Here is a 22,078-nt window from a genome sequence, read left to right on the forward strand (position 1 = left end):
TTTCAACAAAGATATGAAAATGTGAGCAAACTTCGTATATCTTATTTTGTTTATGTTTTTCTGCTTGTCATCATTGTCATATTTTTCTAATTAAAAGTGAAGTTCTTTCAATTAAATAAGTACCGTAGTTTGAAAATGAATGTTTATCAAACCTAGGTTTGGTGAAGTGTTAGAATAATTTATAAAATCATTCGAATCACTTTCTAAAATATGGTCTCATTCTTAAATAAAAGTTAAGGTGAGACCTACATTTTTAATTTGAATCCCCCAAGCGTAGACTTTAGGTGGCTTTTGGAATTCATGTATACATATGCTAGGGGATGTTTCTCATGTTTATTTAAAGCCCCAAGGTTTGTATTTTCAATTTGTGGAATATTGCATATGTTTATCATGAATTGTTTGATCAGGTAACATAATTAATTATCTTGGTCAAATAATAGGAAGTGGTATTCTTCCCTTTGTCATTTAAAGTTATTAAGATGGTTCGTAATAAGCTTTGCATGACATTTATTTCGCAGCATAAATAGCGTGTTCAAATCTGTAAATAGAGAGAAGTGGGGATGTCCTGGATTTTTTAAGCCCCCAATTTGAGGCAAAGAGCGGAAAAATTATACTATTTTTGAGTATTTTAGTTACCAAATTGGAGGGATCATCCCGACATACCTCCCTAAAAAAAAGAACAAAAAAGATGGATGTATATAAAAAGGAAGGGGAATCCAACTTTCCCATAGAAGAATAAAGAAAGAAAATTAGACATGTTTTTGAAAAGCAAGGATTATTGACTTAATATTTGAATCATCGTGATGACTTGAAAGTGAGGTATACGTGTGATAGCGATAATGATCATTTTTTCATGTAGCGATCATGTTCAATCAATATTCCTCACTTAGAGAAGATGGAGATATCCCACGTAGGCGGACATTTTAGTTGCTCATGACAAGTAAAAAGACCAATTCTCAAGAGTTGTAAAAGACGTTTAAAGTTGACGTCGAGGTTGTCGATATATCAAATCACTTTATTGTGTTAATTCTTTTTCTTTCTAGGCAATGTATATAGAACCTGAATTACCTTGGTAATAAATGGCCCTATTATTAAAAGAAAATAAGATGATTGTTTGTTTTTTTTTAAAGTAATAATCATCTCATTTTTCTTTGGCCAAAGATATGGAAACATCGAATTTAGTTTGATTCGATTGCTTTACTAACATGCTGTAATCAAGCCAATGGTTATCAAATCATCCAAATTTTTTTTATATATGATCTTGTAATCATAACTCAGCACTTCATGCATTTTATATATGGGCATGACTACTTAATAGTAGGTCCATATGTGCAAAGGCCTAAGATTGGCCATATTTTCATGGAATGATGATTTTGGTATATGGTTATGGTCTACCTCAAGGAGGGCCTTTCCAAGGTCGTAACTTGGCTAGGCTTGGGGTTATGAACAATGGACAGGCTCAAGTATACTCCCAAAATACCTTACTCTTGGTGCTTATCAAATTTAAACCTTTCTTCTTTGTGTGGCAACTTCCTACATTAGGTGTCTTTTCCTTGTCGTCTCTCCTTTCTTTCCTTTTTTATTTTTTTTGACAAGTTTTGTTTTGGGTTTAGAACGATTTCTTTCTTTCTTTTGCATTGGATATTTCCTTTTGGGTTTAGACTAACTTTGTGTCCCCCTCTTATGTTTCGTTCCCCCAATTACCTATTTGTATCTTTGAACCATTCCCATCCCAAGGTATGGAATAATGTAGATTTAATAACTAAGGCTCAATTCACGAGGCTCAAAAGGGCTGCCAAAATGATGGATTTTATCTAAGGTTAAGAACTTGGGATTATATTTATAGAGTTTCAAGTTGCCTATTGTGTTGGTGAAATCATCATATCCTTTCTTTGTGGGCCAAATATGGGCCTCTTTCGTTCGATAAATCTAGTAAGCCAAAGCTTATTAAGATTCTTAAGGTGTTGAGTATGTATGCCTTTTGATATTGCCTGTTTGTATGTATACGTTTTATTTAATTCAAGTCAATAACAATAAAGAGATTGAAAAGAGAACAAGATAGACGTACTTGAAAATATATTTTTTATTCATTAATTAATGAGATACAAAATAAGTAGATTCGACGGCATGAATCTCTTTGTCTATCATACAAAAACAAAGGAAAGAAACAAAACAAGACCTAGGGTGCTACATCTTGAATTGTTGACAACTTCTAAAGATTGCGTCTTCGAGCTTTGTCCGTTTCTGAAGTAGGTGAAATCCTCTCTAAAAAAAAAGTCCATCTATATGATTCATGGTTTCATTTATCAAGTCCCTTTCAATTAATGTTCCCACAATATAGACCTTTTGAAATGTGTCTAAACCAAGGTATTGTAAACGGCACTTGTATGGTGGAGACATATTGTCTATGAACTTTGGGACAAGTTCATGATCTGGAGGTCTTTGTGGAATAAGAGAAACCTTTGATCGCCACTTGGAAAAGAAGTCAATGAAGCCTTCTTCTTCCCCTTGCTTAAGCAATTCGAGATCGCGCAAGGTAGTTTTGAGCTCGATGTTATCTCCATATTGGGTTAAAAACGCTTTTACAACGTCACTCCAAGTGGAAGTTTGTTTTGCATCGAGGTTATAAAACCATGATCTAGCAGTTGGTTCCAATGAAAGAGGAAAAGTACATGCATATAGGCTTAGCTCAACCCCTTTCAATGCCATAATTCCAATAAAGCTCAATAAGTGAGTTCTAGGATTGTCTGTAACCTTAAAGGTTGGCAAATCCGTAGTCAAGAACTTTTCTGGGAGAGTCTTGCCACTAGGTAGTGGTGCAAGCTCATAATTGATGTACTTATTCCTTGAGTTAGCTCGAAGGACAAGTTTCTCCAAGGCCTCTACTCTTTCGGCTCTTGCTTTTTCTTGCAAAATGTTTTCTTTTTCTTTTTCTGCTTTTATTTTAGCCTTTTATGCTTTTTTATGAGCCTTCATTTGGGCTTCTTCTCGTAAGGCCTTTAGGTTTAGGAGTTCCCCTCTAAGTTTCTCCAATGCTGCTTTGTCACCCATGATTGGACTATTATGCGAATGTGGAAGATGATGATCTAGTAATGTGTATCACGAGAAATTGAGCGCGTTCACATAAACCTTTTCTGCCGAACATTCAAACAATGAACCAAAGTCAAAATGATTGTTTTATTTCTTTTTGTTTTAGTCCTTGTAATACGAATTCACTTTAAGCAAGTTTGTTGATGAAGCATGTCAAAAAATTCACGAACAATCATTAATGGACTGTCATGATTTGTGTTGACTTCAACAAGGTAATCATCTAAGGATTTTACTTTAAATGAATTGTTTTCGAAAAAGGTAGAAGAGAAAGACAAGAAAGTTGGATTGAAAATGCTCATCAAATTTTAGAAATATTAATCAACCACTCCTTAAAATGATCAAATATACTATGGTATTTGTTGATCACTTAGATTGCAATAGAGATCTATATCTTTTTTTTAAATTATGATTCTCATATTGCTCATCTTTAAAGGATAATATTTTACTATTAACTTAAAAAGAATGATGGCCTCCAAATGTAAATTTCATGAAATAATTAAATCATTTTCTCGATTTATCATTCATTAATTTTTTTTTCAGAGCGACATTTCTTTTTTTTTTCGTTCTATTTCTCTCTTTTTTTTCTTTTTTTTTTTTTTTGGTGTGAGGCAATCATCCCAAGTAAAGTTCTCGGGATTTTCTTTTTAAACTATAGAAAAGGTAAACAAATTATACTCTTAAATCACGGTTGACCAATTACAACTAAAAAAATGATGAACACGAAAATAGGCACGTTTAAGAATAAACATATTGTTGATGTCCTATTAAGAGATGCGAACTTCTAATAACGAACCACATAAGAAGTAATGTCATTAGCTTGATTATAAAGTACGTAAACGAATCATCATAATAAAAAATAGTATCGCGCACAATTTTCCGTCTTGCGCTAAGGTTGAAAGTGCAACTTCAAGAGTAGCATCTGCCACATGCATTATTTTTTTTTCGAAAACGCAAAAGGAATGGTAAAAAACATTTTTTTTTAATTTTTTATTTTTTTTTCAAAAACGCAAAAGGAATGATAAAAAACATTTTTTCGATTTTTTTTTTTGAAAAAAACGAAAACGACGATCAAAGTAAAGGTAACTAAGTTAGACAACGTTGTTAGCCAAAGAGATATTTTTAGCACCTACTTAACGATTAACCTTGAAGCGGTAATATCGTTTTCTCCGTATGCTATTGCCCGTAACGAGTCAAAGTCAACGTTGAACAGTGGACGCGCGCATGACAAAGAGTTACGTGGAGGTGTCGCGCGCAACTTCAAAACTTGCGCTTGGAGGGCGCTCGCAACTTTGACAGTTGCGCGTGCCACCTGGTAGGTTCGACATTTTTTTTTTTTTATTTTTTTTTTTTTTTTGCGAAAACCCAAGAAGAACGATTTTTTATTTTTTTATTAATTTTTTTTGGTCGAACCATAATGTTTGCGAATTTTTATTTTATTACATCTCTAGGTAACACGTTGGAATTAGTTAGATTAGACACGAAGCACATATTCATGTAGTCACATAAGCACATAAAAGGAACCGTCAAAGAATACAATGCCATTCTAAGGTCAAGGCTTGGGTATCCAAGGGTACCATATCTTAAGAAATGATGCACAAATCAATCACTCAACGTGTTGAGTCACGACATCGCCCTCTCAACATTTTATTGACGATATGGGTGGGATGATTGTTATTTATTTCAGGATAGAAGCCTAGTGTTGGCAACCCCTAGTCAATGAGCCAATCCCCAATGGTTAAACTATACTATGATTATGCTTGATGCAATGTTGCTTGTTTGATTTTTACTTTTGTGAAAAAGGAAGATATTATGTGTTCGAGTCTCGCTCTCTAACTAGAGATTATCCAAGTTAGTTCTCGTTACAATCCATATGCCACCTAGTGTTGGAAACCTTGAACCGTAACTACGAACTAATCTTGTAACCTCTAAGTCCCCAATGGAGTCGCCACTGTAAGGAGGGTGATCCCATCGTAAGGGGTACTCTCCTAAAATGCCCTTGGCCCTTTAAAAGAATAGGGATTTACACTTGTTAGGGTGTAGCAGGATTTGAATTCCTGACTGTTTGGGAGACCTTGAATTAAAGATGATACTCTCATCACGCTTTTTTGTAAGAAACAAGTAGGAGTCGCCAATGAGTTTTAGGAAAACTCATAAACCTCGTTCATGCCTTTCTTCCATGTGGAGTTCATGGAATAATTAGCACGAATCATAAGTTTACCCATGCCCAAACTGGTCTACATAAATTAGAAATGATTTCGGGAGCAAGGGTACTAAAATAACGTTCCTTTTAGGGAGGATTCACTATTCTAGCCCTAGTATGACCTCTACTAGCTCTTCCTTTTTCACAATTTCATTACCAAACAATATATGCAACGTGATACCTAAATACTAAGTTAGGTGATTTTATTTACAAGAATTAATCACGTAGGAATTACATCGCAAATGTCATTATTCTTTGTTTAATCAATATTTGTGAAAAGAACAAAACAAACAATATTTGCTTGTCTTAAGTGATGAAACAACAATTAATTATCAAATTCTATTCTTGATTAACAAAAGAATGCTATGTGAATTAATTAATTAAAAGTTTGTTTAAAGTGATCAAACAACACTATTTATTCAATTAAAGTTATTTAAACAATAAAAGAAAAGTGATTTATCTAAGTGCTCAAGAAATTAACCGTTTTTCTTTTATGTTAAATCTCCGTTTAATGTGTTTATGGACTTTCTTTCTTCTTCGTACCTCCGAGGACTTCAATGGATTCAATTAGGGTTGGAAAGTATTTGGTAAGAGAGAGGACAAAGTAGTATGATAGTAAGAGAAGTTGAGAGATTAGGGTTTTGAGAATATTAGGGTTTTACGTCTGAATTTTCGATCCTCGTAATGCTGAACGAAGACCCCTACTTAAGGGTGTAGGGATCTAAGTTTAGGGTTTTAGAGCCACGCCGTCAGGTGGCGCCCGCAACTCTCATTGTTGCACTGGGGTGCCACGCGTAACTCAATGAGTCGAGCGCGCAAGGCGCGCGCAACTGATTGAGTTGCGCTGGTTTGCGGTTTGCCTCATACGAAAACGCGTTTTAAAAATTTCCATAACTTATAATTGCGGAGTCAAATTAAGGTGTTTGAGATATCATTGGAAAGCCATGAAAGTCTACTTTCCAGTTCCGCTAGATTTAGGTCAAAATATGTAATGGATCAAAAGTTATGGACGTTGGAGTGCAAGGGTGTCGGTTTTATGGCCCAGTTTAGTGTTTTGATCATACTTTCTTCGTTTTAGCTCAGAATTGGGCTTATAATATACCGTTGGAAATCTCTTTGAAAGGGATATCCATATGTATAGGCCTTCTATGGGAATTTGATGGTTGGTTTATCTTTTTTGCTCAGTTTTCAACAATATAGGTTCCATTGGATCCAATCATTGCATTTGACACATTTGGGTCCGTTATTAATCAAGTTTAAACATGTATGAACATGTTTTAGGCCTAATTAATCGAGGGTTGAATAGGTCGTTAAACTAATATCCTAATCAAATTAATCATTTATATACCTAAACTACGCTAATACAAGTATACGGGCAAGTAAAGGGTCGAACCACTAAGGAAGCTCACTCATTCAACATCAATTTTCACTAATGCAAGAGTAAAAAGGGGAATGTTTTTGTTGGTTTTTGAATAAAGAGCACTAAAACTAAAAATAAGCAAAGATAATGATGATTAAAATCAAGAGAGAACAACGCTAGGGATACTGAGGTGTCAAACATGATTAGAAAGAGGGGAACAATAATGGCTATCATGATGAACATGCCAAAGAACACAAGATACTACCTAAACAATTCATTCTCATGCAATAGGCTAAGCAAATAAATGAAAAAGGTATATATTAATAAGGGTCATTCTCATGCATCCTATTAGTTACAATCAAATCAAGAGAATAAGGAAACACAATCCGTAAAAAATCCACTTTAATAACTCATTCTCATGCTATCATTAAAATAGAGATGATCTCAATTAATCTAGTTCAAATCAATTTCATGCCTTTAAACTAGAAAACATCAAATAGAGTGCAACAATAATCTCAAGCTATCAAAAATCATGTCTTTCATTAATTTATGGCATGGGTTCAATTCAACCATCATCATTCATCCAATATCAACTCAAATTTTCCACCCCCTTCTCCTAGCTAAAAGATTAGCCTAGAGAAGGGAGATTAAACATAATATAAAAACTAAAAACAAACTCAAGAAACTCAAAACAAAACATGTTTAAAAACAATGAAAACAATAATAACTAGATGAACTAAAAAGATAAACAAAAATAAGAAACAATAAAGCAAATAAATAAAACTAAAGGAAAGGATTAGAGATTAATAAAGTAAAGATTAATGAAAGATGAAAACTTGAAGTCTTGCTTGATTGAAGATTAAACTTGAGCAAAGTTGAATACCATAAGGAAATTTGAGTAACAATCTACTTTCTCTCTCTAAAATTATCTAATCTCACCCTAAGAGAGAGAAGCTCTCCTCCACTAATTAAGAAAATAGCATCATCAATTCCCCCCTTTAATTACCCCCGAAATAGGTATTTATACAAAGCTATAAAAAGAAACTAAATAAGTAAAGATAAATAAAATAGAAAATAGAAAATAAGAAAGGAAAAATAAAAAGGAAAGAAATAAAGTAAAAGGAAAAGGAAATTAAAACTTTTATTTAGATAAAGAATATCGTACATAAAACGTCCCTCGAGTAGGGTTCTAAAAAACTTCTCTCGACTAGGGCTTTCGTCCTCGTATTCACAAATTTCACACACATTAAAAATCTAATCTTTTTCCCTAATTTAATCAATAATCGTGCGCTCGAATTTCTGTGCTATGGATGATCAATTGATGAAGGCTTGGGATAACTTGAAACTGACAGAAGAAGAAAATTTTGTGCTTGGAGAATCGAATGCTATGGTGGATGATGGCGACTCGAAACAGAGGCTTTCTTTATCTCTGGTAGGCAAATTGCTTACAAAGAAGACTTTCAATGTTGATGCTATGGAAAGGGTGTTAAAAAATCTCTTGCGATTTGATGACAAAGTTGCAATAAGGTCTGTCGATACAAACTTGTTTGTCTTTCAATTTTTTAATGCTGATGATAGAAGGAAGGTGTTAGATGGTAGGTCGTGGGCTTTTGATAACCAAACTCTGCTATTGAAAGAAATTTGTGCGGATGAACAACCATCAGAAATTACCTTTGACTCTTGCCCTTTTTGGATTCGTATTCTGGATGTGCCGTTTGGGAAGCGCTCTTCTTGGTTTGCTAGGGAGATTGGGGATTGCATTGGAGAGTGCTTAGAGGTTGATGAGTCTGATCCTCTGGGTTGGGAGGAGTACATGAGAGTTAAAGTTATGGTGAATATCAATAAACCATTGCGAAGGGGTATGAAAATAGCAGTAGAATCAGGACACACAAAATGGATGGTTTCAAGTATGAGCGTCTTGGTGACTTTTGCTATTATTGTGGTCAAATTGGGCACAATGATAAGGATTGTGAGGAGAAGGACACATGTAATGCTGATTCGCCAATCGTGTTTCAGTTGTTGGGGTTTGGTGAGTCCGACTCACCGCGGAAACAAACCCAAAAACAACACCGCACTCGCAATAAATAACACCATAAACATAATTATATTAATCACAAGATTAAGATAAGCTAATTACCTTTGACGCGTGCTTCGCTCCAAAATGAGCTCTTACTTGAAAGCTTCAAGTCCCGCTCACACGCAGACCTCCAACGAAGTCCACCCGCACCAACAAAACCGACTAGGTCCAATGTCTTGGGGTTAGCAAGACCCGACCAATAAAACCCGAGTAATTATATTGAGTTCAAAGGTTTTCACTAATTGTGATGCCTTTTCCAACTCTTACTCAAGCATCATTCCCAATGCCCATACTTGGGTATTTATAGGAAATGATGGGAGTATCATTTACTCTCCCATCAATGTGGGATAGTATGATTTTTCCATTTTATTTTAAAGCTAAAATAAAATTAATAATCAAGCTAGTAATAAATCAACAAGTGGCAAGCTCATGTGAGTGGTTAGGTGAAGACCACTTCGAGAAGGGGGGGACCAAACTTGCTCCCCACTCCCTCTCCCGTAACCGGCCACCTCACTCCACACACACTCAAGGACCACAAGCCACATGGCACCCACCCTTGGGCACCAAGGCAGCCAAGGTGGGCTGCCATGTGCTGCTGTCCGTGGCAGCCACGCCCAGCAAGCCCAGCAAACCCAGCACTCGCATGCGGGCTGCCAAGCGCTACTGGCCAGCAAGCCCAGCATGCTTGTGCGGGCTGCTGCTGGCCTTGTGCCTTGGCCAGCGCTGCTAGGCAGCAAGAAATGGCCTAGCCATGCTGCTGCTAGCTGTGGCGAGCTGGCGCGCCTAGCGTGCTAGCTGCTGCAGCTTGTTGCGGCATGGCTTGCTAGCCATTGCGCGCACAAGGCTGCGCCTAGCATGCTAGCACGCACTAGGCAGCGCCTAGCCTTACGATGCTAGCATGGGTGCGCTAGCACGCACCAGCCAGCCTAGGCTCGGCTTGGTGCACATGCTAGCCACCATGCTAGGCCATACGCCCTTAGCACTCGGTTTGCTTGGGCATTCCGATGCTAGGGGTATTTTGGTCTTTTGTTTATTTATTACTATTTCTCGTCTCGTCTTTCAGTATTTTTCGACTCGACTTCCGACGCTCGGTTTCGACGCTCTAAGCTCGAATTTCCGATGTCTAAATAAATATTACTCGGTCGACTCATTAATTCCTTCCGAATTAATTCGTCGGTTCGGTTTGTTGAATGCTTGGGTGTGACCCGAAGGGTTCAGTTAAGATTAAGCTGTAATATTAATTATTCATTAATATTACTGATCGGAAGCGGCCTCCACCCAGGCATTCCGATCACTTGACCTCACTGAATATATTAGCTTTCTAATAATTCTGAACCCACTAACGGAATAGTACACTTGTTCGAAGGACACCATTCCTTTCATCATTATGGTCCGTTTTTAACTGCATCCCCTCATCGTTCGAAGGTTCCTGCTACGGGGAGGGAGATGGAAAGGAAGTGGATGTAAAGTTTGTCAAAGAAGGGTAGAGTGCAACAATCTGATTACAACGATCCGAATGCAATCCGTTTGGGTCCACCAGGGGCAGCAAGGAAGTTACTATTCTCTTCACCAAGCACGGCTATGGTCACTACCCCAAAGCCACGAGCAATCACTTTGAAGGCAGTAGCCGATGAAAATTCTGGCAAACTGGTGTTTCGACCAACTATGATGCAAGAAGAGGATGTAAACGCTGAGGGGCTTATTAATTCTACTGAGGTGCCGAGGGTTGGTATGCTGGAAAAGGAAAAAACACAGGCACGGGATGTGTGTGCAACTGGAAAGCAGGGTGAGGCTTCGATGGAGAGGCTGCCAGGTGATGTAAGGGCTCGAAAAAGGATCCATAGGGATGGTATCATCGATATGGATATGACTGAAAGTGGAGGCTGCTATCAAATGTCGAGGAAAAGGAGTGTGGATGTTGTACTTGATGTAGGTCAGAATGTTCCTGCCAATGTTGCTGAAAAGAAACCGAAACTTAATGTGAGTAACGTTTCTTCTATTGTTTCCATGTCAAAAGTAGAGGGTCTTGGGGATGCCCAAACCCTCGAAAAACAATGAAAATACTTAGTTGGAACTGCCACGGGCTTGGCAACCCGCGCGCGGTTAGGAGCCTCCAAGATATGTGTTGGAGGGAAAGGCCAAATATTGTCTTTGTAATGGAGACCATGATTGATGAAAAAATTCTTAATAAAATAAAAACTCGTTGTGGTTACACGAATGGTGTATGTTTTAGTAGTGTGGGTAGATCGGGTGGAATGGGGATGTGGTGGAAGGATATTAATGTACAAATCATGTCTTTTTCTGTGCATCATATCTGTGCTCATATTTTGGATAATAATAATGTGCCTATTTGGAGAGCAATTGGTATCTATGGTTGGCCGGAACAAGCAAACAAACACCAAACTTGGTCATTAATGGCTCAGTTGAAAGGTGTCAACAACCTACCTTGTATTATGTTTGGTGATTTTAATGAAATCCTGAGTTTATTTGAAAAAGAGGGTGGTGTTCCGAGAAGTGAGAGGTTGATGGATGCTTTCCGGGGGGCAATTGATAATTGTGCTTTCCGTGATCTTGGTTACAAAGGGTGTATCTTTACTTGGGAGAGGGGTAACTCTATGGTTACCTTTGTTCGAGAAAGATTGGATCGATTTCTTGCAGATGATGGTTGGTGCAATTTATTTCCTGACATTGAAGTACGACATCTTCCCATTTTAAAGCCTGATCATGCTCCAATAATTTTAAATACGGAGAAAAGGCTTGCGGATGACAGTGGTTATAGGGGTTTCAAATTTGAGCACTTCTGGCTGTCCAATGATGGGTGCGGGGAGGTTGTACAAGTGGCTTGGGGGGGGGGTGCTTTTGGTTTCGGTTTGAAGGAGAAAGTGGCAGTTTGTGGAGAAAGGTTAGCTAGCTGGGCTGCACTCACCTTCGGATCTATAAAGAAGAAAATAAAAAGGCCGAAAAATCTCTTAAGCAATTGAAGGAAGGGAGTATGGATGGTGCGACGCTGGATATGTGCAACAAATTGTCGGAGGAGTTGAACTCACTATATTTGTTGGAGGAATCATACTGGTTTGCTCGTGCCCGGGCTAATGAACTGCGTGATGGGGATAAAAATACAAAATATTTTCATCACAAGGCTAGTGAAAGAAAGGCTCAAAATAGAATTGATGGCTTATTTGATGAGCATGGAGACTAGAAGAGAAGCAAGGTGGATCTCGAGAAACTTATTGCACCTTATTTTTCAAAGCTTTTTGCCACAAGTTCTCCGACTGGTTTTCAGTGTGCAATGGAAGGTCTCGAAACAGTGGTTACTCCAGAGATGAATTGAGTGTTAGATTGTGAACCAACAGGGGAGGAAGTAAGACAAGCACTTTTTCAGATGCACCCACATAAGGCCCCGGGCCCCGATGGTATGCATGCATTATTTTTTTCATAAATTTTGGCATATTCTTGGACCTGATATTATTGCTTATGTCCAAAGATGGTGGAGGGGGGAAATTGACTTAGCGGGAATGAATAATACTTGCATTGCACTAATTCCGAAGTGTGAAAAGCTTACTCTGATTTCGGAATTTAGACCAATAAGCTGCTGCAATGTTATTTATAATATTGTTTCAAAAGTACTGGCAAATAAGTTGAAAATTTTTTTGGGGGAAATTATTTCTCCAAATCAGAGTGCTTTTGTCCCGCAGAGACTCATCACAGACAATGCCATTGTTCCTTTCGAGATCTTTCATTCTATGAAGAGGGATGGAGAAGGGAAGGATGGTAGCATTGCTATGAAATTGGATATGAGTAAAGCGTATGACCGGGTTGAATGGGTTTTTCTAGAGCAGGTGATGATCAGAATGGGTTTCTCTACAAACTGGATTCATCGAATTATGAGTTGTTTATAGAGCGTGTCTTTTGCTTTTAAGATAAATGGACAAATTTCTGGCTCTGTGGTGCCTTCTAGGGGGTTACGTCAGGGTGACCCTATTTCTCCGTATCTGTTTCTGTTGTGTGCGGATGCTTTTTCGACTTTGATCTCTAAGGCAGCCAACAGTAATCTTCTCCATGGTGCTAGAATTTGCAAAAATGCCCCAAGGGTGTCCCATCTTTTCTTTGCAGATGACATCATACTTTTTGCTAAAGCAAATGTGCAAGAATTCTCGGCTATAGCTGATATAATCAGCAAATATGAGAGAGCTTCGGGTCAGAATGGCAATCTAAGCAAGACTGAAGTTGTTTTTAGCAAAAAAGTGTGCACAAATCGACGGCAAGAAATAATTGAGATATTGGGGGTGAGAGAAGTAGAACGACATGAGAAGTATCTTGGGTTACCGACGATAATTGGAAGATCGAAAAAAGCAATTTTTGCAGGGTTAAAGGAGAGAATATGGAGAAAGCTTCAAGGATGGAAGGAGAAGTTTTTATCGAGGCCGGGTAAAGAGGTGTTAATCAAAGGTGTGGCTCAAGCGATCCCGACATATATGATGAGTATATTCAAGCTTCCGGATGGGCTTATTGATGAGATACACTCGATGCTTGCACGCTTTTGGTGGGGCTCCACAGAATTCGCAAGCAAAATGCACAGGCAAAGATGGGAATTATTGTGTCGCCCCAAGGCTCGTGGGGGTTTAGGTTTCCGAGACTTAAAATGCTTCAACCAAGCCCTTCTTGCCAAGCAAATGTGGAGGTTACACCACAATCCAGGTACCCTTATTCACACAATTTTAAAAGCGAGGTATTTCAAAAAATGTGATGTACTTGAAGCTAACCGGGGTTATGACCCTAGTTATGTTTGGCGAAGCATGTGGGGTGCACGGGTTTTGCTTAAGGAGGGGCTCAAATGGCGTGTGGGAAATGGGTGCTCAATTAAAGTATGGGGGGATGCTTGGTTGCCGGGTAATTCCTCTATTAATACCCCTTCCCCATTTCCCACAAGCAATATGGAGTTAAGGGTGTGTGAATTGATCGACCACTCGTGTGGTGTTTGGGATAGGAGTGTTCTAAGCAGCAACTTCTGTGAGGATGACATAGCAAAAATTGTTTCTATACCATTGTCCTCAAATTTTCCTCCCGATAGAATGTTTTGTTGGCAATCTAAGGATGGTGCTTATAGTGTGAAATCGGGTTATTGGTTGTGCAATCGAGAGCCGAATCTTGCTCAAGGTGTAGATATGGATTTGGTATGGCGCCTTGTTTGGTCTCTTGTATGCCCACCCAAGTTAAAGCACTTCCTATGGAGAGCTTGTAAGGGCTTTCTTGCTGTGAAAGAACGTCTTTTTTATCGTCACATTGCCACTGACTCCTTCTGCTCCATTTGTAATGCACAAGAGGAAACAATATGCCATACGTTGTTTAAGTGCTCTGCTGCTAAGGAAATATGGGAAGCAAGCTCGTTCAGTCAGTTGATCAATGCAGCCCCTGATAACAATTTCAGCGAGAGACTTTTATGGTTGTCAAGAAATGCACAAAAGGCTGACTTTGTTACCATGACAGCACTTATGTGGGCTGCGTGGCATTGCAGGAACACGGCAATATATGAACAGAAGCAGGTTGTGGCGGTGGAAATTGCTAGAAAATGGGTGAACTTTGTTCAGGAAAGCAATGAGTATGCTGGAAAAATTTCCACCACGTCTGCTCCTAGAGCTGCTGGACCAGCAGATTCGTGGAAAGCTCCTGCTGCAGGGGTTGTGAAGATTAACTGCGACGCACATATTGGAGCTGCAACAGGCCTTGGAGTGGTGTTGAGGGATGAGCATGGCACTGTGCTAGCTGCTGCTATACGAAAGGAAGGTGCTGGTTGGGGTGTTGATGAAGCCGAGGCTGCTGCCTGCAGGTTTGGGTTACAAGTTGCAAGAAGGCTTGGGTATTCGATGGTCCATCTTGAGAGTGATGGTGAAATTGTGGTGCGAGCTATCACCTCGAAGGCAACGGGGTTCTCTCCTATTTTCTTGATTTTCGATGACATTCGTTGTTTGATTTCTGTTTTTAATGTTTTTTGTTTGTCTCATGTTAAACGAGCGGGTAACACTTTAGCTCATAATGTTGCTCGTTGGGAATCGAGGGGTTGTAATGAGTTTGTATCTTTAGGTCCTTTTCCCCAAAGCTTGACTTCTTTGGCGGAAATTGATCTCCTTTAATGAAAATTACAACGTGGTTTCAAAAAAAAAATAAAAGGAAAAGGAAAGTAAAAGAAAAAGAAAAACAAATCAAGTCCACCAAAACCAAAGTCAGACCCCCCCTCTAATTCCCTTCTTCTTCGAATTGAAGCTGCTCTAAAATGGGGAAAATGATCCCATGCTTCACATCACATCAAACAATATCACCAACAATTACTCTTCAATCAACACCGCACATTATCATCAAAAATCGGCATCAATAAATGAACACCATTCGATCTTCATAAGTAATCACGTGAGAAGCTCGTGATTAAACCCACATTTGCGCGCCCGCAAAGACCTCGCGCAAACTTATTGCCTACAATCTGAATTTTGACTCCATTTGTGTGCCTTCTGACAGGGTTGCGCGCCTGCGAAGCCCCAATCAAATTGGAGCTAAATTGAGGCTTGTGGCTATAAGTTGCGGGCTGCTCTGTTGCTGCAATTCGTAGGGCTTTTTGCTTGTGCGAATTGGTGGTTGTGCAGCGGTGGTGAATGGAGAGGGGTTACTGCTTGGCTGCTGGTTTTGGTGGCGAAAAGGGAGGCGCAGCAGGTGCTGCGGGCTGCTGTGCGAGGTTGTGGTTGATGTGAGTTGTGGGTGGGCAGCATGGCTGGTTGGAGTTGTTGTTGTTGCGGTGGTGGAATTTAGTTGGGAGTGGAGGTTGCTTGGTTTTGTTATTGCTGAGATGCGGGTGGTGAGTTAGTGGTCAGGTGCGATTTGTGAAGTGGAGGAGCTACGGTGGTGAGCTGTTGCGAAGGTGGAATTGCGGGAGCTTGGTGTATTAGAGGTGCGTGAGGGAGGTTGTGAGGAGGCGTTGCGGCTGGAGGGAGCAGGGGAACAGGTGAGGTTGAGCTGTGGTTGCGCGGAGAAGTGAATCGGTGGGCTGCTGGTGCGAATTGGTGAAGGGGAATTGGCTGGAGTTTGTGGTGCTGAGATGCGGGTAGTGGCTGGAGGTTTTGGTGTTATTTGGTGGTTGGTTTGGGCTTGTGGGGCTGTGAAAAGATGGAGCAGGGGTTGCCGGTGGTTGTTTGGTGTGTGGAAGTGGCTATTGACTTTTGACATGAATTCGGAAACCGAACTCACTTGACATAATACCCAAACACCTACACACAAAACTGAAGAAAGGGATTGAGAAAAATTATATAAAACTAAGTAATAAAATAAAACTAAATAAACTAAAATGGAAAATTGGGAGAATTAAAAATAAAACTAAAACAATTAAATAAAACACAAACAAATAAAATATGAAAAAGACTAAAAACTAATTAAAATTAATAAAAGTAAAATAGAATACTTTCAAGGAAAAATAAAGGACAAAATAAAAACAAATCCAAAGCAAATAAAATACGAAAATAAACTAGAAACCAATTAAATAAAGAAATTAAACTAAAACATACTAAAACTAAGTAATAAACTAGAAACTTTATTAAAAGGAAAATAAGAGAATAAAAGGGAAAATAAGATAAAATAAACACGAAAAAGGACCTAAACACTATAACTAAGAGTGACATAAATGTCACTCATCAATAACGAAAACAAACTACAAATTAAAAGAAAATAATAAAAGGTGAAAAGCGAGAAGAATAATATTAACAAGAAAAAAGACTAAAACATAAGAGAATAAGAAACATAAAGAAATTATAAAATTAAACTAAAAACTCCAAAATACTCAAATAAAAAGATAAAAGACAAGAATAAGCAAATAATAGAAATTAAGGACAAAATGAGCTAAATTATTGGAAAATAAGTCGAAAAATGACTCAATAAACACCCTAGAACTAACATAAAAGTCACTTATCAAACTCCCCCAAGCTAACCTTTTGCTCGTCCTCGAGCAAATTAACATGAAACACGAGAGAAGGAGAGTGAATTATTCAAGCAAAGCTGAGACACTAACTAAAGGAGATGAGAATGTACACTAACTCACTTTCGTAGGAATCACGGTCAATTTTAGCAAAAAAAGACAAGCCCTTTAAACCCTAGATCGTCCTAGAGGACGAGTGTGCTCTCGTGGGGGTTTCCTAAGAGCTTAACCCACAACTCTAGAAAAGAACCTAAAAAACACAAAAAGAAAAAGAAAAACAAACACAAAAAGCAAAAAGCAAACACAACCACGACCAACATAACATGACAACGTTTAAGAAAACCAATCAAGCTCTAAGGCGGAAAATGCTCCATTTGGACTCAAAAAGAAGAGACATGCACCAAAGAATACTCACCTTTCTCAATTCAAAGAGGGAAAACACGTTCTAAGATGCTCATGGTTGAAAGAGACAAACCTAAGCTAAACATAGAGAACTAGAGAATTCATTCTCCGCCCTAGCCCCATCCAAGACGGTCCACGTTCTCTCCACTAGCTTCAAATCACCCCCTAGTTAGCTCCTCATGAATCCACGAAGGAACTAGAAAAAAGATTCAATTTGTGGAATTAGTGAGTCATCCCGACATCTCAACTATGCATACTTTCTCCATAGGGTTGAAATCTATCTCCCTCCACCGGAATTTGACCTCACCCCTCTAAAGTATAAGGGTCTTAACTAGGGTTGTAACGTAAGGCAGAGGGTTAAGGCAGGGTAAAAATTTGAAATTTTGGGTGATATTTCCTAAGTGAAGCAAAAGGGTGATCCAACCTCAAAAACAAACTCAAGAAATCACCAAACATCAAACAAAAATACCAATAATGCCATCTCCCCCAAGCTTACTCAACACCAACGTTCCATAAATACAAAAAAACGAAGTAACGCTCCCCTCCCAAGCTTGAACGAAGCATTGTCCTCAATGCTTAACTTAGGGAAGAAAACGAAACCTACTTTTTTTTAAAAAAAAAAAACTCTTATTTGATGTTGTAGGGAATAATTTGAAGCCTTAAAATCCCACTAGCTTGAACCCCACTGTGATCATACACTAAAGTACGGTGGCGTCCAAAAGGAAAGAAGATAGAGCAAAAGAGTCGCCAACAAGTTTTTAAGGAACTTGTAAACCGTTCACGAGGTGAAGGTTACACCCCTTAACGATCCAAGAGATCGTCAACTCCATAAGGTCATGAACCAAATAAGGGTTCGGGGATGAAGGTACAAATCCAACCTAAAAGATATTGAACCTGCCCTAATAATAGGCCTCTACTTTATTCTGCTCGTATTCATGTGCGCTTTCTGACTAACATACAATCAATAGGATTAACCCTAAACCTGTTTAATCTATGTTGGTTGAATATTAATGCACAAATAAACTATTATTGGCGATCACTTGAATTATAATCACAATTAACCCTAAACAAGATTATTAATTATCTTATTAAGCGTGATTACAAGTACAAATTCCCTTTAAACATGCATAAAAGGTGTGATCAAGCAATAAAGAATAAATAATGTGTATCAAGCAACATAATAAATAATCAACATCATTAATAATAATAATAATCATAATCATGATCATAATCATGTTAAAGCATAGCAAGATCCTAGGCATGATACTAACAAGATTAATAACAAACCCTAGCATGTCACTAAACAATAAAAATCAAAGCTTTAGCCCTAACATGATACTAACAATCATATTAGGAAGAGAATAAAAGGCATCATACTTTTAATCATACTTAATATTAAAGTTACCTTAGACATAATACTAGGAATTTATTGTTGTCACCCTAAACATCAAATTAAGGAAAACATCCTAACATGATACTAGGAATCAAAATAACAATCTAAGCATTATTTCTACATCATAATATCAATTAAACCATTAAAGCACTTACTTGGATGCCTCGTACCTCTTTCTAATAACAAAATACACACGTTAGTAACTTCAAGGGAAATAATAAATCAAACAATTAAATTAAATAATTGAAAGAGAGATTTGGGACCAAACCCTCAGAAATTAAAACCTTTTCACGTCTAGGGCGAAGGCAACTTCGAATATGGCTAGGTGTTTCTACGTCTTGTGAATGCGGAATTATTTATTTGAGAAAAGGCTAGTTTAGAAAAAGAGAGAGAGAGAATAATCAAGAAAATCTTGATGAGAGTTGGTGATTCAAAACGGAGTTTTTAATACGATATTTATAGAGAAAATCATCCAAAAAAGATAATTTAACAAAACAGAGTCTGAAGATCGAAAATCAACATTGGCGCCAGCCCTGGCTAGTTGGCGCCAGCACCAGTGGCTAGCGCCTGGCGCCAATCGTGGTTCCAGGCGCCAAGGTCTGGGGTTGGACGCCAAACCGATTTTCAACGCGTTTTCGAAAATCTGATAAATTTCCTGTGCTGGAAGATAAAATAATATAATTCCAATCGAAAATGCTATTTGATCTTGATTAAAACTCTAAAGAGTCCTAATTGAATTAGGAATGATGAGAACCTTCTAGAATGTTCTAGAAGACTAAAACCATTCCTAATTGCAGTAGGAATAATAAATTATATTAGGCCCTCCCCTAGATCATTAGACCGTACATAAAGCTCAAACCGGACCCAGTTTAGTAAATTGGCCATAACTTCCTCAATATTCATCGGAATTGGGCTTATAATATATCGTTGGAAAGGTCTTTGCAAGCCCTATCCAACTACACCACTATTGGACCCATATCATGGACCAACCAAACTGGAATGGCTGTTTTCTTAAAATAAAGTTTTCAAAAACAAGGGGAAGAGAAAAGAAATAAAACTTTCCGCAACACTAGACCTTTCCACACTTTCGTTTCATTCGATTATGATTCGACGTGAAAGGTACTCATCATCGGGTTTGGTTTTGGGGAGACACAAATGGGTGTCTACAGAAGCCCCCACTTTGACTGAGTTTGGAGAAACGCAAGTTTCGAAAACAAAAGTCAAAGTATCGATAGGGACGGAGAATGATTCAGAACGTTATGCGATCCTAAATCAATCTTATAACGCTGATACCTGAAAAACTAGCGTTAGTTAAACAGATAAAAGAGTTAAGAAACGCGTATCTTGCACCGTCGAGCACACGTCTCTGAAAGTAACCGATTTGCTGCTTTACTGTTGTGACGACCTTCTGCAAGCTAGAGAATGCCATCCCGCTTGAAAACCGCTACGCCCGTAACTGCTTCCAAATTAGAAGATTGCTTCGCCTGAAACGATCCTCCTCCGCAATATCATCGAAGATTATTTCTCTCGAAACAATCCCCATCCGCATTGATAATATTCCACGTCCAAGGGAATACTATCGAAGATTGCTTCTCTTGAAACAATTCTCAGTTGTTTGTGACAACTCTCCATAATCCAGGGAACGCCACCTTGCTGTTTCGATGTTCACTCGTCTCTGAACAAAGAGCTTCTTTTTTATATGACTCTAATTTCCGCTTTGATGGTCTTCGAAAAGATCACTGCTTCTTAATGTTTGCTATGCCAGTACGTCGGTACTTTGCTGCTCGTGAACCAGTATGTCGGTGCTTTTGCTGTGATGACAATCCTCTTTTCTTTGGGAATAGTTGCCAACACAACTCTTGTATGATGTATGACAATCCTCTTTAGGGAAAGTTGTCAATGCCACGTAACAATCCATCCTTGGAAATGTTGTCACGATGAAGCGACAATCCGTACCTCGGAAAATTTGCCAAAATCCAATTTTTGGAAAAGTTGCCAATGCTTCGTAACAATCTTTCATAAGAACTTTGCTACGATCGAAAATCCACATCTTGGAATATAACTCTTGAAATCAATCCACCTTGGAAATTTGCCAACGCTATGCGACAATACTTTTGGGAAAATATTGCCACTATTGACAATCCGCGTCTTGGAACATTTGCAAAAAAGAGTCGATCGACAATCCACTTCGGGAAAATTTGCCACTTGCTGAAATGAATGACAATCCACGTTGAGGAACTTTTGCCAATATTTATGATGAGTAGAGACCTACAACAATCATTTGGGAAATTTTGCTATAGGGAACTGGGTGTATGACAATCCAATTTCGGAAAACTTGACAGCGATGACAATCCGAACTTGGAAAAACATGCCAATAAAAGAAGGAGCACGACAATCCACGCTTGGAAACTTTGCCAGAGATGACAATCCAATCTTGGAAAAATTGTCGTTTGAAGAAGATGCATGACAATCCATTTTTGGAAATATTGTCAGTTGGGGATGACAATCCAATCTTGGAAAAATTGTCGTTTAATAAGAATGCGCAACAATCCATATTTGGAAATATTGTCGTTTAAGTGCTTGCTTTTGAACCGATTGTAATGAGCCAGTGTTTTAGGCGCTTAAGCTAAGTGAGACGATCTTTCGCCAGGTCAATCACTTACTACGATTGTAATCGAGCCGACTACTAATCATGTCAAATTGCTTATAGGGGCTAACTAGCGTACCAAGGAACCCGAAATTGCTGCATGAGGTCGAAATCACATTTCTGGGAGGCTTCGAGCTCTGTCGTTGCTGAGATATCTCTGGCGCCAAGAATTGGAGTAGGGTCTTCCCTATTCTGCTGCATCTGTATTTATTTTTTACTATAGAACTTTGCCAATTTCTTTAACCATCTTAGGGTTGACCTAAGGCTTAATGTTGCTTGACTTCTCGACTTGACACAACTCAAGGTATAAACTTGACTCGATATGTTTGACTGACTCGAGGTTGACTCGACTCAAAGAGTTTGACACATGTGTTAGACTCGTGTGTGCATTGTAATGTGATCGTGCGACTCAAAAATGCAAAAAACCAAAAATTTTCGTCATTTTTGTGGAGGGTACCGACTTTCTCTCGAAAAAGAATGACGCGAAAAAGAATCGAAAGTTTGAAGATGCATGTTGAATGAGCTTAGTCAAATGTTGTTTGATACTATCTTTCAAGGTTCAAGGATTAATTCATCCTAGGCTATCTCAACTGTTGACTCCAAGATTAAAGTATTTGGGTAACTTAGGCACGGAGGCTAAGCACTTCATACTTCGTGATGCAATGACCATTATGGTTGATTTTGACGAAGCATGCTTCAGCGTTAAGATTTCATGACAAAGGGTTCATAAGGGAAATATATTTGGTCATGTATGCGTGATGTGTGTGATAGTGACACTAAAGTTAGGCCGCAAGAGCTAAGTGTGTGGAAAAATATATTGAAAAGAGTCAAATGGTGGTGACTCTTAGGCTAGGTAAGCTAATGATGTAGGGATCAAGCCCCCAAGTGTAGCTCTAAATGAATAGGATAAGCACAGGGGATCCCTTGATATGATCATGGTGTAAGTGTGTGAATG

At 38.5% G+C, this 22,078-nt stretch overlaps 1 protein-coding gene across 1 annotated transcript; it reads left to right on the plus strand.

Annotated features, from left to right (window-relative positions):
- Nucleotides 1-7,956: 7,956 nt before the first annotated feature.
- LOC145624965 (uncharacterized) lies at nucleotides 7,957-10,194 on the plus strand. Its single transcript, XM_081678052.1, has 2 exons — nucleotides 7,957-8,679; nucleotides 10,153-10,194. The coding sequence occupies exons 1-2, from the start codon at nucleotides 7,957-7,959 to the stop codon at nucleotides 10,192-10,194; spliced, it is 765 nt and encodes a 254-aa protein (XP_081534178.1).
- The last annotated feature ends 11,884 nt before the right edge of the window (nucleotides 10,195-22,078 follow it).

The sequence above is a fragment of the Chenopodium album genome, chromosome 3, assembly GCF_948465745.1.
Source record: "Chenopodium album chromosome 3, dcCheAlbu1.1, whole genome shotgun sequence".
NCBI classification, from domain to species: Eukaryota; Viridiplantae; Streptophyta; class Magnoliopsida; order Caryophyllales; family Amaranthaceae; genus Chenopodium; species Chenopodium album.

What these genes read in the sequence shown, in the direction of transcription:
- LOC145624965 (XM_081678052.1), top strand. Translation starts at nt 7,957, where the DNA reads ATGGATGATCAATTGATGAAGGCTTGGGATAACTTGAAACTGACAGAA. An exon ending in GTTTCAGTTGTTGGGGTTTG is followed by an intron (nt 8,680 to 10,152) that starts GTGAGTCCGACT and finishes CATCGTTCGAAG; the next exon opens with GTTCCTGCTACGGGGAGGGA.